At 33.1% G+C, this 12,585-nt stretch overlaps 1 protein-coding gene across 1 annotated transcript; it reads left to right on the forward strand.

The window, feature by feature from the left end:
* The first annotated feature begins 213 nt into the window (after positions 1–213).
* LOC134854084 (protein XRP2-like) lies at positions 214–9,568 on the forward strand. Its single transcript, XM_063870158.1, has 8 exons — positions 214–348; positions 751–868; positions 2,553–2,644; positions 2,819–2,934; positions 3,312–3,484; positions 4,063–4,221; positions 8,137–8,211; positions 8,433–9,568. The coding sequence occupies exons 1-8, from the start codon at positions 257–259 to the stop codon at positions 8,793–8,795; spliced, it is 1,188 nt and encodes a 395-aa protein (XP_063726228.1). The 5' UTR covers positions 214–256; the 3' UTR covers positions 8,796–9,568.
* The last annotated feature ends 3,017 nt before the right edge of the window (positions 9,569–12,585 follow it).

A 12,585-nucleotide genomic window follows, 5' to 3' on the forward strand; every position in this document is an offset into this window, starting at 1 on the left:
GAGCAGACGGTGTACCCTATCCGAAATTACTCTATGAGTTAACCTCAAGGACCTAACTCAATACTGGAATGGTTTTTTGCCTATATTGTTAGGAGCTAGGTTAGGGTCTAAGTTTCACATAAACAAAAATTGTCCTTTAAGAGATTAAGATTTAGTTCTGATTTTATGTTTTGTGCTGCCGTTTTCCATCTTGTTATGAACTCTTTCAGATTAATTGTCGAATGATGATTAGAAGCTGACACTAACTGGAACAAAAATGGGTCTTATCTTCTCCAAATTAGGCTGGCGTTCTGCCACTGATAAAAACACAGCAGCACAAGCGGAACCGGAAAAGAAAGTTTACAGCTGGTAAGTTTTTCATTGCGAATAATATACGAGGTGTTTCAGTTTTTAGGGCGTTTGCCTGGCATATTTTTTGCTTAATTTTGCCTTTTTTAAAGAAGTTGAATTTTTCTGAAGTCAATTTTTTTTTCGTTCATAATTCCGTTTTTGGTTAATGATACATTTTTTTTGTGCTCCTGTTACTATCATTTAGCATCTGTAAAAGAATTGACTATGCTTAGACAGGCTGGATAGCCTTTCATAGATCCTCTGCGATCGCAGCAGCCACAATTAATTTAATTTTTGCTAATCGAAACAAGAGAACCTTTTTAAATGTTCACAACTGTTTGGTCCTTCAAGCAGCTATATTTAAATCTTTAATTTTAAACCATCATCCGGTCCATATATAAATTACATAATGGATTTTAGGGATCTGCGGCCTTCAGAAGATGCTCAGAATCTGCAGTTTAGCAACAAAGCGGATGAGGTTCTTGTCAAACTACCGGGAAGTATCAACGGAAAGCCATTCAACATTGTCAACCTGAATGTAAGAACCTCAGTTTCTACACCTCTATATGGTTGTGCTGATTTAAGCGAAGCTAGTGTTACACTGTGTGTTCACTTCTGTCAGACATTGTAAACTCATTTTGTATACATTTCTGAGCTATTTCACCGTTTTCCTCACAACAAAAATATTAAAAGCCAATGTGTTTGAACGTAGATATTTAGTATGCGATATCGAAAAAGTGCCGTGTAGTAAAAACAAATGATGGGGGTGAAAGTGTCCACTATGCTTTTTGTGTTATCATCAGTTTGTTTATGCTTCATCTTGGCATAATTTAGCCTTCTTCATCTGAATGGTGAGAAAATGTACGAAAAAAAAATTAAATGATTGGTCGGAAGTATGTGCATGTGTGTGTATCAAATTTTTAATTAGATCAAGCGAAGCTCAAAGATCGCTTTCAAATTGAAGTTATATTTATTTCTATAAAACTCAAATTTCGAAAAAGAGTATTATTATGTATTTTATTTGAATTCGAATTATTTATTTAGTGAGAAAATATACGTAGACAGTAGTTAACTCACAGGGATTTCGCATGAGCCCTGAGGCTCATCGAGGCGAGACCGTGGAAAACAAAAAACACGAGAATCAAGATATCTATTTTTCGCAAATATTATTCCATGCAAATCGGAATTATCTATAAGGAAACAATTCTTATTTTGTACCTGTATTCATTAATTTTGTTTATCTTTCAGTTTGTTTAATTGTTTTAAATCGTCGGATATCAGTTTGTTTGAGGATAAAAAGTTAAATTTTTTATCTGGCTGAACGAACTGTGCAGCCAATTTGTTCTTACTAGTTTTCCATTAAGAATTTTTGATTCGCGAGCTTTCGTGCATCTCCTTTGTGAAAATTGTCCTTAGTTTACAAAGTTGAGTAGAGATTTCATAAGCAACTGATAAATAGTTGCTTTATGTAATTGATCAAGAAAAATTTTGAAAACGGTTTCCATTTTGTAATCATGAAAAATTGGCATCACGGTTTCGATTTTTTTCTAATATATAGTTCTTAAAATCCGTTTTTGAATTATTAAAGTTGTTTGGAAAACACTTTTGACGATCTGCTTAAAGATATACTATTTGTTTTTTGAATTTATAGGAAGGTGATTCATGCTTAGTAAAAATAGCAGCGGTCCAAATACAGAACCCAGTGGAACGCCGTTTTCATCTGCAGCATATTCAAATTTTTTCCACTTGAAGATACGTATTGAAAACGATTAGATAAAAAATATGATTGGGTTAGATTGTAGGATATGCCATGAAAGCCATAGCCTTCTACCTTTTTCATCAGAATTGTATGATCGATGGTGTTAAACACTTTTTGGAAATCTAAAAAAAACAAGCGTGGATACCTGAACGATTTTTCCTAATTCCGAATTGTTAAGCTGCAAGAATGTTGAACTTATTTTTAAAATTCCCAAATACGATTGAAAACCATTTTTTCGATAACTTTGCTTTTTGATGAAAACAGTCTTCTATTTCTAAAATTTGCTGGGTTCTCGTAAGAACCCTTCTTATGAAAAGATAGAGAAAGTTCTTATGTTAGCTTTGGTTTCGGTTTTAGTCAAATGATCATATCAGATGACGAGTCATTCAAAAGTTTGTATCTGGTCCTCGCTTATGCTTAAGATGTTTCAAAATAATCAATAGTAGGAAGTGTGTTGTTTCAGTCGTGTCGTGTGTTTCTGCTGGATAATATGGCGACCATTAACATAGACAACTGCTCCAACTGCGCAATATTCATCGGGCCCACCAACCAAAGGCAAGCTCGAATTGCAATTCCAAGAGCTGATTTTCTTTTCTTATGTGGTGTTTGTTTCTATTGAACTGATATTTTTGTATCGAAGAAAAAGATGCAGTAGCGTGCCGGGGGTAGCTTCTGTGCAATTTGTACAGCACAGTAACTAGCTATTCTAATTTATAAATTATGTTCCAGCGTGTTCATCCGCGACTCGACCGCCTGCAATTTCATTGTTTCCTGTCAGCAGTTTCGAATGAGAGACTGTTCCAAAGTCAACGTATTACTCCACTGTACTTCTCAGCCTATTATAGGTCTCTTTTCCTGTTCATGATTTCGATTTTTGAGTTTTTTTTTTGAGGTCAACAGCAATGATACACGAAGAACTAAGTCCGAATGAATAATTTCGAGGAGGGGCTCTTTTCATTTTCCATTCCAGCGCATGTTTTTCAGTTGAATAAAAAAATTAGTGACATTAAAAATAAGTAAATCTTCATACGATAAACGATATGAAAAGCTAAATGTTCAATATGATTCATTGGTTCACTATGTCACCGTTTTTGTTCTGGAAACTTGATGGGGAAATTAGAATGAAAGTAGAAAGAGTCAAGTTTGAAGAAGTTTTTCTCAGATGTAAGTTGTCGCAATATAAATAGAGGGAGTTGGGAAAATGGAAAAGAGATCTTTGAAGAGTCTTCATCCAAGATCAAATTCGCTTGCTTCCAATTCTACTACGAAGCCTTGCAAGACCAGTTGCAAAGTGCAAGTTTGAGTCCGTATCTGAACTATTGGAGCAATATATACGACTTCTCGCCGAATTCCGACAGCAGTAATCCGAACCACGGCTACCTTTCAGACGAAAAAGTTTGTTTGTTTTATTTTTCTTTTATATGAAGTGAATTTTGTCGATACGTTATTTTCATGAAGTTGAAAACAGGTTTAAATTTTATCACTGTCCAAAATTTTTACAAAAAAAAACAAATAGGACGCACGGCATCAAATTTTAACTTCAAGGAAGACCAACAAAAAAATCTTGGGCCAACCGATTAATCCAACTCCTTTGGTTACCATTCATAAAGTATCTCTATCTCCCCTACTCATGTTTTAATTTTCAAATGTATAAAATATGCTTTTCAAAACAAACACACAAATTAAATTGTTTCAAAATGATTAATATGGGAGTGGAGTTTTGACATAATGCTAATCACCTAAGTTAACGATTACAATACTGTTTTTGAAGACAAAATTTCAATTGAATTAGTGTAGGCTATACTCGAAATTAATTTCTGAATACAAAAAGTTTATCCCCCTAAAACTAGTAGTTTATCCCCCCCCCCCCAAGGGTTTGATTGTACGGTTGATCCAACCCTCATTTTTTATTCTCACGTTTTTTTTTATTTTGTAGTGTCAGTTTATAAATTGTTTATATATCTGTCGTTTAGATAACAGAGTGCCTTGATTTCTTCGACGTGTCGAAGTTAGATGCAGATACACTGCCCGATGGACTTGACCCCGAGATATTGAAGCTAGATCTGAAACGAAGCTGCATCCCGAAGACGAAGAACCACGCATTGACTAAATCTCAGCCAGCTTTAGGCCAGGTAAAACAGAACTTTTTAATGATTTTTTCAGCAAGACCAAAAGCCTTGCGCTGAGATTTATTTAAAGGCTTTTTTTTTACCAGTATAACACAATGAGCTATAACACTAACCGTTACTAACATTACCCAATTTTTGTCTAGATGCAGTCCAATCAAATTGACTCGGTAAAATGCATAATTTTTGCTTCTTTTCACGTAAATTTGAAAAATAAGTAACTTATTTTAAACGAGCGAATCATTTTGATCCGCATTTCACTTTCAATTTTTTGGAAAAAAAGAATGGTTTCACTTTCAAAGAGCCCAAAGTAAATAAAGTGTGCCACAGCTACTGAGATCAAAATTAAAGAAATTAGCTGAGGCATGGCCAATTGGTGAGCGATGCATGGCCGAGAAAGTAATCAGAATGGAAATTTCCAAGTTTTTTCGCAACAAAAGTTGTTTAGAGTCGATCAACGTAGTTCAGACTCGTATATAGGTCGTGATGATTTTTGTTCGTTATGGAGTCATTGCCTTTGCGAAGCAAAGTGTATTAGTACGAAATCTCTTTTTTTTCAATCTAAGTCGCAAATAAAAGTGCTACTTTGGTGGCGTTTTGAGTGGAAGGCTGCTGTAGCAGTATAATATTATATGTGCTTTGACATTTGATTAGTAAAAAGTTAACGCAGTTGATGCGTTTTTAATTCATAAGTTGATCCGAAAAAAGTTAATTTGTTTCAAACAGCAGTACAAAAAAAGCTCGATTTCCGAAATTTTCCAAATCATTGTATATCGCAGTTTTTTGAAATGCAAAATTTATACTTAATTTGACCTTATGCTTTTCAATTTTTTACGTGCAAACTTTTGTCTTTTTGTATTTGTTGCTACTTTTGCTGCATGGAGTTGGCAATTTTTTAGCATATGTGGCTGCTTTATTGTTGGCTTGTTTTTGGAGGATTTTAAGCATCCGTGGCTGAGTGGTTAGTGCGTGAGACTCAAATTTGCTGGGTCGCTGATGCGAATACGACACGTAGCCGAGTTTTTGCTAATTCAAGGTTTATTTCTACTTTTTCTTATTTATTTTGATAGAGCCGCTTTTTCTTTTGATAGAGCTGCTTCTACATAAATGGATTCATACCATTTAATGCTTTTAGGTATATATGCACCATTTGACTTCAATTAAGTTTCATCTGCTTCAAATTTAGGAAACTTGTGCTCTCTACTTTCGAAAGAGCGCTCCCTCACAAAAAAAACGTGATCGGTTTCTTGTTTTGAAGGAGCGATTTAATTTTCAGATTTGCCGACGGATTTAAATTTTTACCAATTCATCATGTTTTCTTAAACTGAATTGTTTTTTGATCAAAAAATCATCAATCATAAATTGTTTTTAAGGCTATATACTTTTTCTTGAATTTCGAAAGTTTTTTCCAAAATAGAACTCAGTTTTTCTTTTCGGTTTTCTTAGTTCATTTACTCTTTTCCAAATGTTTGTTGGCTTTGTTCATTTTTTTTTCAACCTAAATTGAACCTTTCTGCGTTCAAATTTTCAGAGTAGATAAGTTTTTATTTAGTGTCTGGCGGATGCTATAAGACTCTGTATGGAGTAGTTTGGTCCACGAAGGAGTGGATTTGAGTTTAAGCAACGACAAGTGGCCTTGAATATTCACGGTTGTAATGCGGTAACACATCTAAAGCTGTTGTAGTTTAATTTTTTTCAAATTGTGTTTTCTTTTTACACAGAGAAATTTGGAGCTTCGCAAACTCAAGCAATGGGTGACAGGAAATTAGACGGAAAGCAAACAAGAGGTCACTAATAAAAACGGAATTTAGATGTTATTTTTTGCAAGTTAAGATTTTTAGACAAAAAAAGCAAAAAGCTAACAAACCGTTTTGCTGATTACAAAATTTCACAAATACTTGAAGAGTAATTTTTAAACAAAATATGAAGAAAGAAAGAAAAGAAAGAATTTATTTTGCATATATAATGATATATGATAACCAAAACGCATGAATCATTGCATTTAAATATTGTTCTAATAATCAGAATAATGAGTACAACTAACTGCTTACTATCGGAAGGGTTTGATGAAAAGCATTTCTGGTACCCACTTGTGTACTACTGATATGAGTTAGGGTAAAAAGGTTTCAAAGGAAAAATCGATAATATAAAAGAATGTTGAAAAAAAAATGCATTTTTAGCTAAAATAAGCTAAATTTTATTCACAGTCTAATTCGGCCGTGATATGGCTCTAAATATTTCGTCCTTTTTTTCAATTTTTTGAAAAAAATTTGGAGCTTTGCAAACACAAGCAATGGAAAACAGGAAGTTAGACGGAGAGCAAATAGACCTCAATAAAAAAACGGAGTTTAGATGTTACGTTTTTTTTGCAGAACTAGTTTTTAGACGAAAAGCAAAGGTTAGTAAAATTTATTGCTGAAAGCAAAGTTTCACAAATACAAAAATATTATATAATTCCATTGCATATCGAAGTATTTTCTATAAAAGATTCATGAGACGTTAATCCGAAATTTTTTTAAAAAATTTTGAAATGTAATAGTTATACAATTAATTGCGACATGTGAAAGGTCATATATCAGTAAAGTACTGTATTATACACCATTGCATTAAAAATGCTGTCGTTCTCGTTTTTAAACAAGATCTAAAGAAAGAATTTATGTTGCAGTAATGATAGATGATCACCAAAACGCATGAATCATTGCATTTAAATATTGTTCGAATAACAAGATCAATGCGCACAACTAACTGCTCACTATCGGAAGGGGTTGATGAAAAGCATTGCTAGTACCCACTTGTGTACTAATGATCTTCCCGAAATTTTCTGAGTTAGGGTAAAAAGGTTTCAAAGGAAAAATCGATAATATAAAAGAATGTTGAAAAAAAATGCATTTTTAGCTAAAATAATCTAAATTTTATTCACAGTCTAATTCGGCCGTGATATGGCTCTAAATATTTCGTCTTTTTTTCCAATATTTTGAGAAAAATCTGGAGCTTCGCATACACAAGCAATGGAAAACAGGAAGTTAGACGGAGAGCAAATAGACCTCATTAATAAAAACGGAGTTTAGATGTTACGTTTTTTTGCAGAACTAGTTTTTTAGTCGAAAAGCAAATGGTTAACAAAATTTATTGCTGAAAACAAAGTTTCACAAATGCAAAAATATTATACAATCCCATTGCATATCGAAGTATTTTCTATAAAAGATTCATGAGACGGTAATCCGAAATTTTTTTAAAAAATTTTGAAATGTAATAGTTATACAATTAATTGCGACATGTGAAAGGTCATATATCAGTAAAGTACTGTATTATACACCATTGCATTAAAAATGCTGTCGTTCTCGTTTTTAAACAAGATCTAAAGAAAGAATTTATGTTGCAGTAATGATAGATGATCACCAAAACGCATGAATCATTGCATTTAAATATTGTTCGAATAACAAGATCAATGCGCACAACTAACTGCTCACTATCGGATAGATGAAAGGCATTGCTGGTACGCACTTGTGCACTACTGGTTTTCCCCTAAATTTTCTGAGTTAGGGTAAAAAAAGTTTTAAAAGAAAAAATGATATAAAAATAATTGTTGAAAAAAAATGAATTTTTAGCTAAATAAGCTAAAATTATATGCACAGTCCCACTCGATCATGATATGGCCCTTCATATGTTGTCCATGTACACCTTTTGAGAAAAATTTTTGGAAAAATTCCAAATTATTATACGTTTTTTCAAGCTGTTTGAGAAAGCTTATGTTCTGAATGTCTTGACTTCCATTTTACAAGACATTGCTCTTTTAATACTTTTTTGAAGTTTGTGTCCATGCTCAAAAAAAAATTTTTTTTTGCGTACTGTGGCTTGCACAAAAGTTAAATCGTTTCAAGTTATCCCACTTTCATGTTCAATTAGTGACAATTAATTTAGAATTGTCTTCTGGTTGTGCTGCCATTTGGAGAAAGAAACGAAGTTTTGCTGAGGATCATGGATCGCATACAGAAGGCAAGCCAACTTAATTCAAGTCTCAAATAAAAACGCGGCTGATTCATCATCACCAAAGATGTAATCCGTTTGACGATTGATTGTTTTGGACCGGTGTATTATGTCACGATAGATTTACGTGGTCGATTGTATATGGATGGGGGATTGATTTTTTTGTTTAAGTTAACGGATGTTTGTTGGTTAATTCGATGTTAGCTTTTGAAAAAAAGCTATTTGTTTAGACGAAGGATGAAAACAAATCAAATGACATTGAACTTGCTCAGTCTGTCGAATCGACACTCATGACCCAAGATGAACTAGACCGCCTTTTGAACATACCAGCTCTTGCTCTGAATGCAAGCAAAGTCTCAGGTGGCGACGCGGAAATATCGACAAAGCGAACTCAGCTGAACTTTGTGAACAAAATCAAATCCAGAGGCAAAGTGATCGCACTGCTTTTTTCAGGTCAAAGCAGTGAACAGATTGTGACGGATTTGATTTCGAAAGAAGAGCAGCTGAAAAGCTATTGTTTCATGTCACAAGGTCAAGTAGCAGATGCACAATTCGAGCAGTTGCAGAATTATATGCAAATGCAGTTTCACTAGATAAACAAAGCAGGCGCGGATCTAGGATTTTCGCGAGGGCGAGCGTGAATTTTCAAAATAGCCCGAAATTTTAGTCGACTTTTCCAATTCGACCAAATATAATTTCCGAGGCATCAAAAACACTAAATAGACCCGATTTTGCCAAACGTTACTTCGGGGCAGGCTAAGTTTTGGAAAAACAAAACAAAACGCGGGGGTACGCCCCAAAAAATTACGGCACTTTGGCGCCTTTAGAAAAATTTAGTGTTGGTCGGTGAAAATGATGTAATAGAATTGTAAAAAGGGGTGGTCGAGTCCTTGAGAAAGTCTGATACAAGTGTGTAGTATATACAGTATATATAATAGTTTGTGTTTATTTGTAAATAATGATTCATATCTTGATGCTCATGATTCAATAGCTTGGGTGCCAGTATGATAATGGGGTCCCTAAAATGTATATGGGTACCTGAAGTGAGATTTGCACCTACAAATCTTCGTAAAAAGATTGTGAATTTGTCTTTATGCGTTTTCGAGCTTTCCATGAAACTGTCGGGAACCGTCTTTCTTCCTCGCTTTTCTAGGGACCCAGCTATAATACTTGTATCATGGCGTGTAGAAAAAGTAAAGACTGTAATTATACGAAATAATATTTAAAATGTGTAAAATTGTATACTGTCATTCTTTTTGTATTGTAATCAACAAAACTTTGTGGAAGAGCCACTTTAGGAATTCTGTAAAAACGTAAATCAGAGTCATAATTTAACTTAGATCATTATATTAAACTTGAAAAATTCCATTTTTTTTGTCAAAAGTTTGAGAGGTAGTGATAAACATCCTAAGTTTTGAAACCTTAATAATATATCTTAAGCCATGCTATTTAATTTATACTTCCAACAAAAACCTTCTTTAAATTTATTGAGATGTATTCTTCAAGAATATGGTTTATCTTATATGCTAATCGGTAAATCAAAGATAAGACTTGTCAATATTACCAGAGAAACAAAAATTTAAAGCATAAATTGAATAATTTACTCAAGACTTTTCAAAAAAATTCAATGAAAAATTGACGAAAATTCAAATCATGCATACTTTATTCATTTTTTAGTGACGACTCTAATAACTGTTTTTAATAATTAGCCCGTATAAATCAATGAAAGTTAATATTTTTCTGTTTTTCTGCTCTTGGACCCATTCTGTTTCAACCATTCTGTTTATAGCTCCGCTTCCGCGTGCTATATTGTGATTGTTGTATTGTCTGTAAATTTTTAATGGGATCATTCGCAGCAGCCTATCGCGAGTTCGTAATGATATGAATAATAATTATTACATCTCTGCCCAGTTATGTTAAGATAGGAAAGAAACTCTAGTGGATTTGATTGTAAAGTTAACCTACGTACAAGAAAAAAGTCATTGAAACAGCAGCTTTTCTAGAAACTGATACAAATGATATTTTAATCAATTTAAGAAGAAAGCGTTCACAGGATTCTTTCGGACTGAGTAACTATGTATTAAACAAACTTTTGCCTACATCAGCCGATATACTTGCTTTAATGATAAATAAATGTGGCATAGAGTCTGAGTTTCCGAACTATCTTAACATTGAAAAAGTACTGCCGATTTACAAATCAGGAAAATTAGGCAGCTAAAATAGGGCCATTTCACTACTTGCGGTCATTAGAAAAAACTATAAAAAAGTGATATTCGAAAGGACGATAAATTTCCTAAACCAGCACCATGTTCTCAATTTTGAAAAAATGGTATCAATAAGAACTTAGCACAGTTAATGCAATGAACATGAGTACAGAACACCACATTTTACTGTCTTTTGATGGACCTAATTTGAGGAAAACGTTGGTGTTAATTTAGTATCTACTTGGCGCTATGCGTGCTATGCAGTGATTGTTTTTATTGACTGTAATTTTTTTAATGGAGTTATTCGCAGCTTTTTTGAGTTTTTGCTTACATTGTAAGGTTAATCTCATGAGAACTGCACAATTGAAAGCACGATGTTAGCTTTCTCAAGCTTTTGACTCTGTTGATCATGAAATTGTAATACAACTTTTTATAGGAATTTACGATATTGAAATTTATGCTTTTTTCCTTTCATTAAAAATGCAATTTGTTCTGACACCAACTGAAACATCAGAATTGAGGTCCATAAATGCTGGGTTTTTCTTCTGTATTTTTATTACATCAACGATCTTCCTCTTGAATGTAAAAGAAGCTGATACAGTTGTGTTATCAAATGATTTCAATGTTTTTTTTTAGATATACACTGTTTAAATGGTCTAGTACCCGAAAGATCTAGATCAGGCGGAAACGTGGTTTAGCGGAAATAATTTAACGCTAAATGAATAAAAGAATCTAAAAATAGTTTCAGCTCGCATAATAGAACCAACTCTGATACAAAACACTTAGAAAAAATTAAACGTTAACGCAGCGCCGTGTTAGCATTAAACTGCATGCTAAATATTGCGATTAGTTTTTGATAATAAGGTTAACTAGAAAGAGAATACTGACAAAAGTAGGTAACGGACCGCTAAATTGTTATCCCTGAATACTGGCTGAGGATTTTGTCAATAAATCTCAGTTGGTGAGAATGTGCAATACCTAAATCAAGCCTAGTTATCAATATGATTTCCTTTGTGTATGGTACAGATGTGTCGGATCTTAAAACACTAAAACAGCAACAAAGATTCAAGTTGTTTCAAGTTATCTACTTTGAGCAGCAGCAGAAACTTGAAAAAAAAAGAAGCAAAAGCTTTGCAACATCAGTGAACAGCAATTATATGAATTATTCAAACTTATGGCAAAAATCTCAAGAAAAACATGATCAGACTTAGATAATCACATCATCTCAAAATTTATAAAGACTTCATTTGATAAAAATTTACAGGAAAAAAATAATAAAAAGCGTAAATGAGTCAAAACGATGGTTGAAACTAGAGTTAGACTACTTCAACAAATTTTTTCAGTTGGTCGAAAAACACTTGTAACGAGTGTCACTTCTGGAAAAGCGAAACTAGCTTGTTATCTGCATTTATTGAGTGATCTTTTTTATGAGATGATGGAAGTTAATTAGTGTTTTTTGATGACTGGGTGTTTTAGGCACTTATAAAATTGAGTTATTTTCTTTTAAAAGAAATTATTTTCTAAAACTGATTATAGCTAAGTTTTTCTCAAATGAATTTTTTTGATTGCTGATGAGATACCACTCGAAGGGCAAATCGCCTAATTAGTAGCCTCTCAATTCGTGATTATAAAGTGTTAAGTTTTTATCGAACATGTTACATGATATGCAATTCCTAACTGGCCAACCAACGTTGGGTTTTGAGAAAATATGTCTGTCTAATGACGCATGATTTGCTTTAATGACGCATGAATCTAAGGGCAACATGCAGACACAGCATCGGAATGTGCATCTTTTTTGTTTCATTCATACTTTTACGAATTTCAATTAATGTGCTTCGCGAGTTTTTGAAATGCATAATTCATTCTCAATTGATTTTGTACGTTCCAATTTATTACATAAAAAATTGCCTTTAGTTTTATTTACTCAAAATTTTACAAAAAATTGCCAGTTATAAACAGTTTTTGAAATTCAAAGAGCTACCGCGTGTTATAGTTTTCTTCGAAATTGGAAAAATGAAAAATCTTCAAAAACTTTCAATCTACTTTTTTGCGGTTTTGTTTTTATTTTAGGCTTTCCCAGCTATCTGTTGGCTATGTTAAGAATTAAGTAAACAAGTTCAGACTAACAAAAAATTGTTTGAAATAGATTAAATGATATTCAAATACGTTTGAAAACTCG

This window comes from Symsagittifera roscoffensis, chromosome 9, assembly GCF_963678635.1.
Source record: "Symsagittifera roscoffensis chromosome 9, txSymRosc1.1, whole genome shotgun sequence".
In the NCBI taxonomy this organism is placed as follows: domain Eukaryota; kingdom Metazoa; phylum Xenacoelomorpha; order Acoela; family Convolutidae; genus Symsagittifera; species Symsagittifera roscoffensis.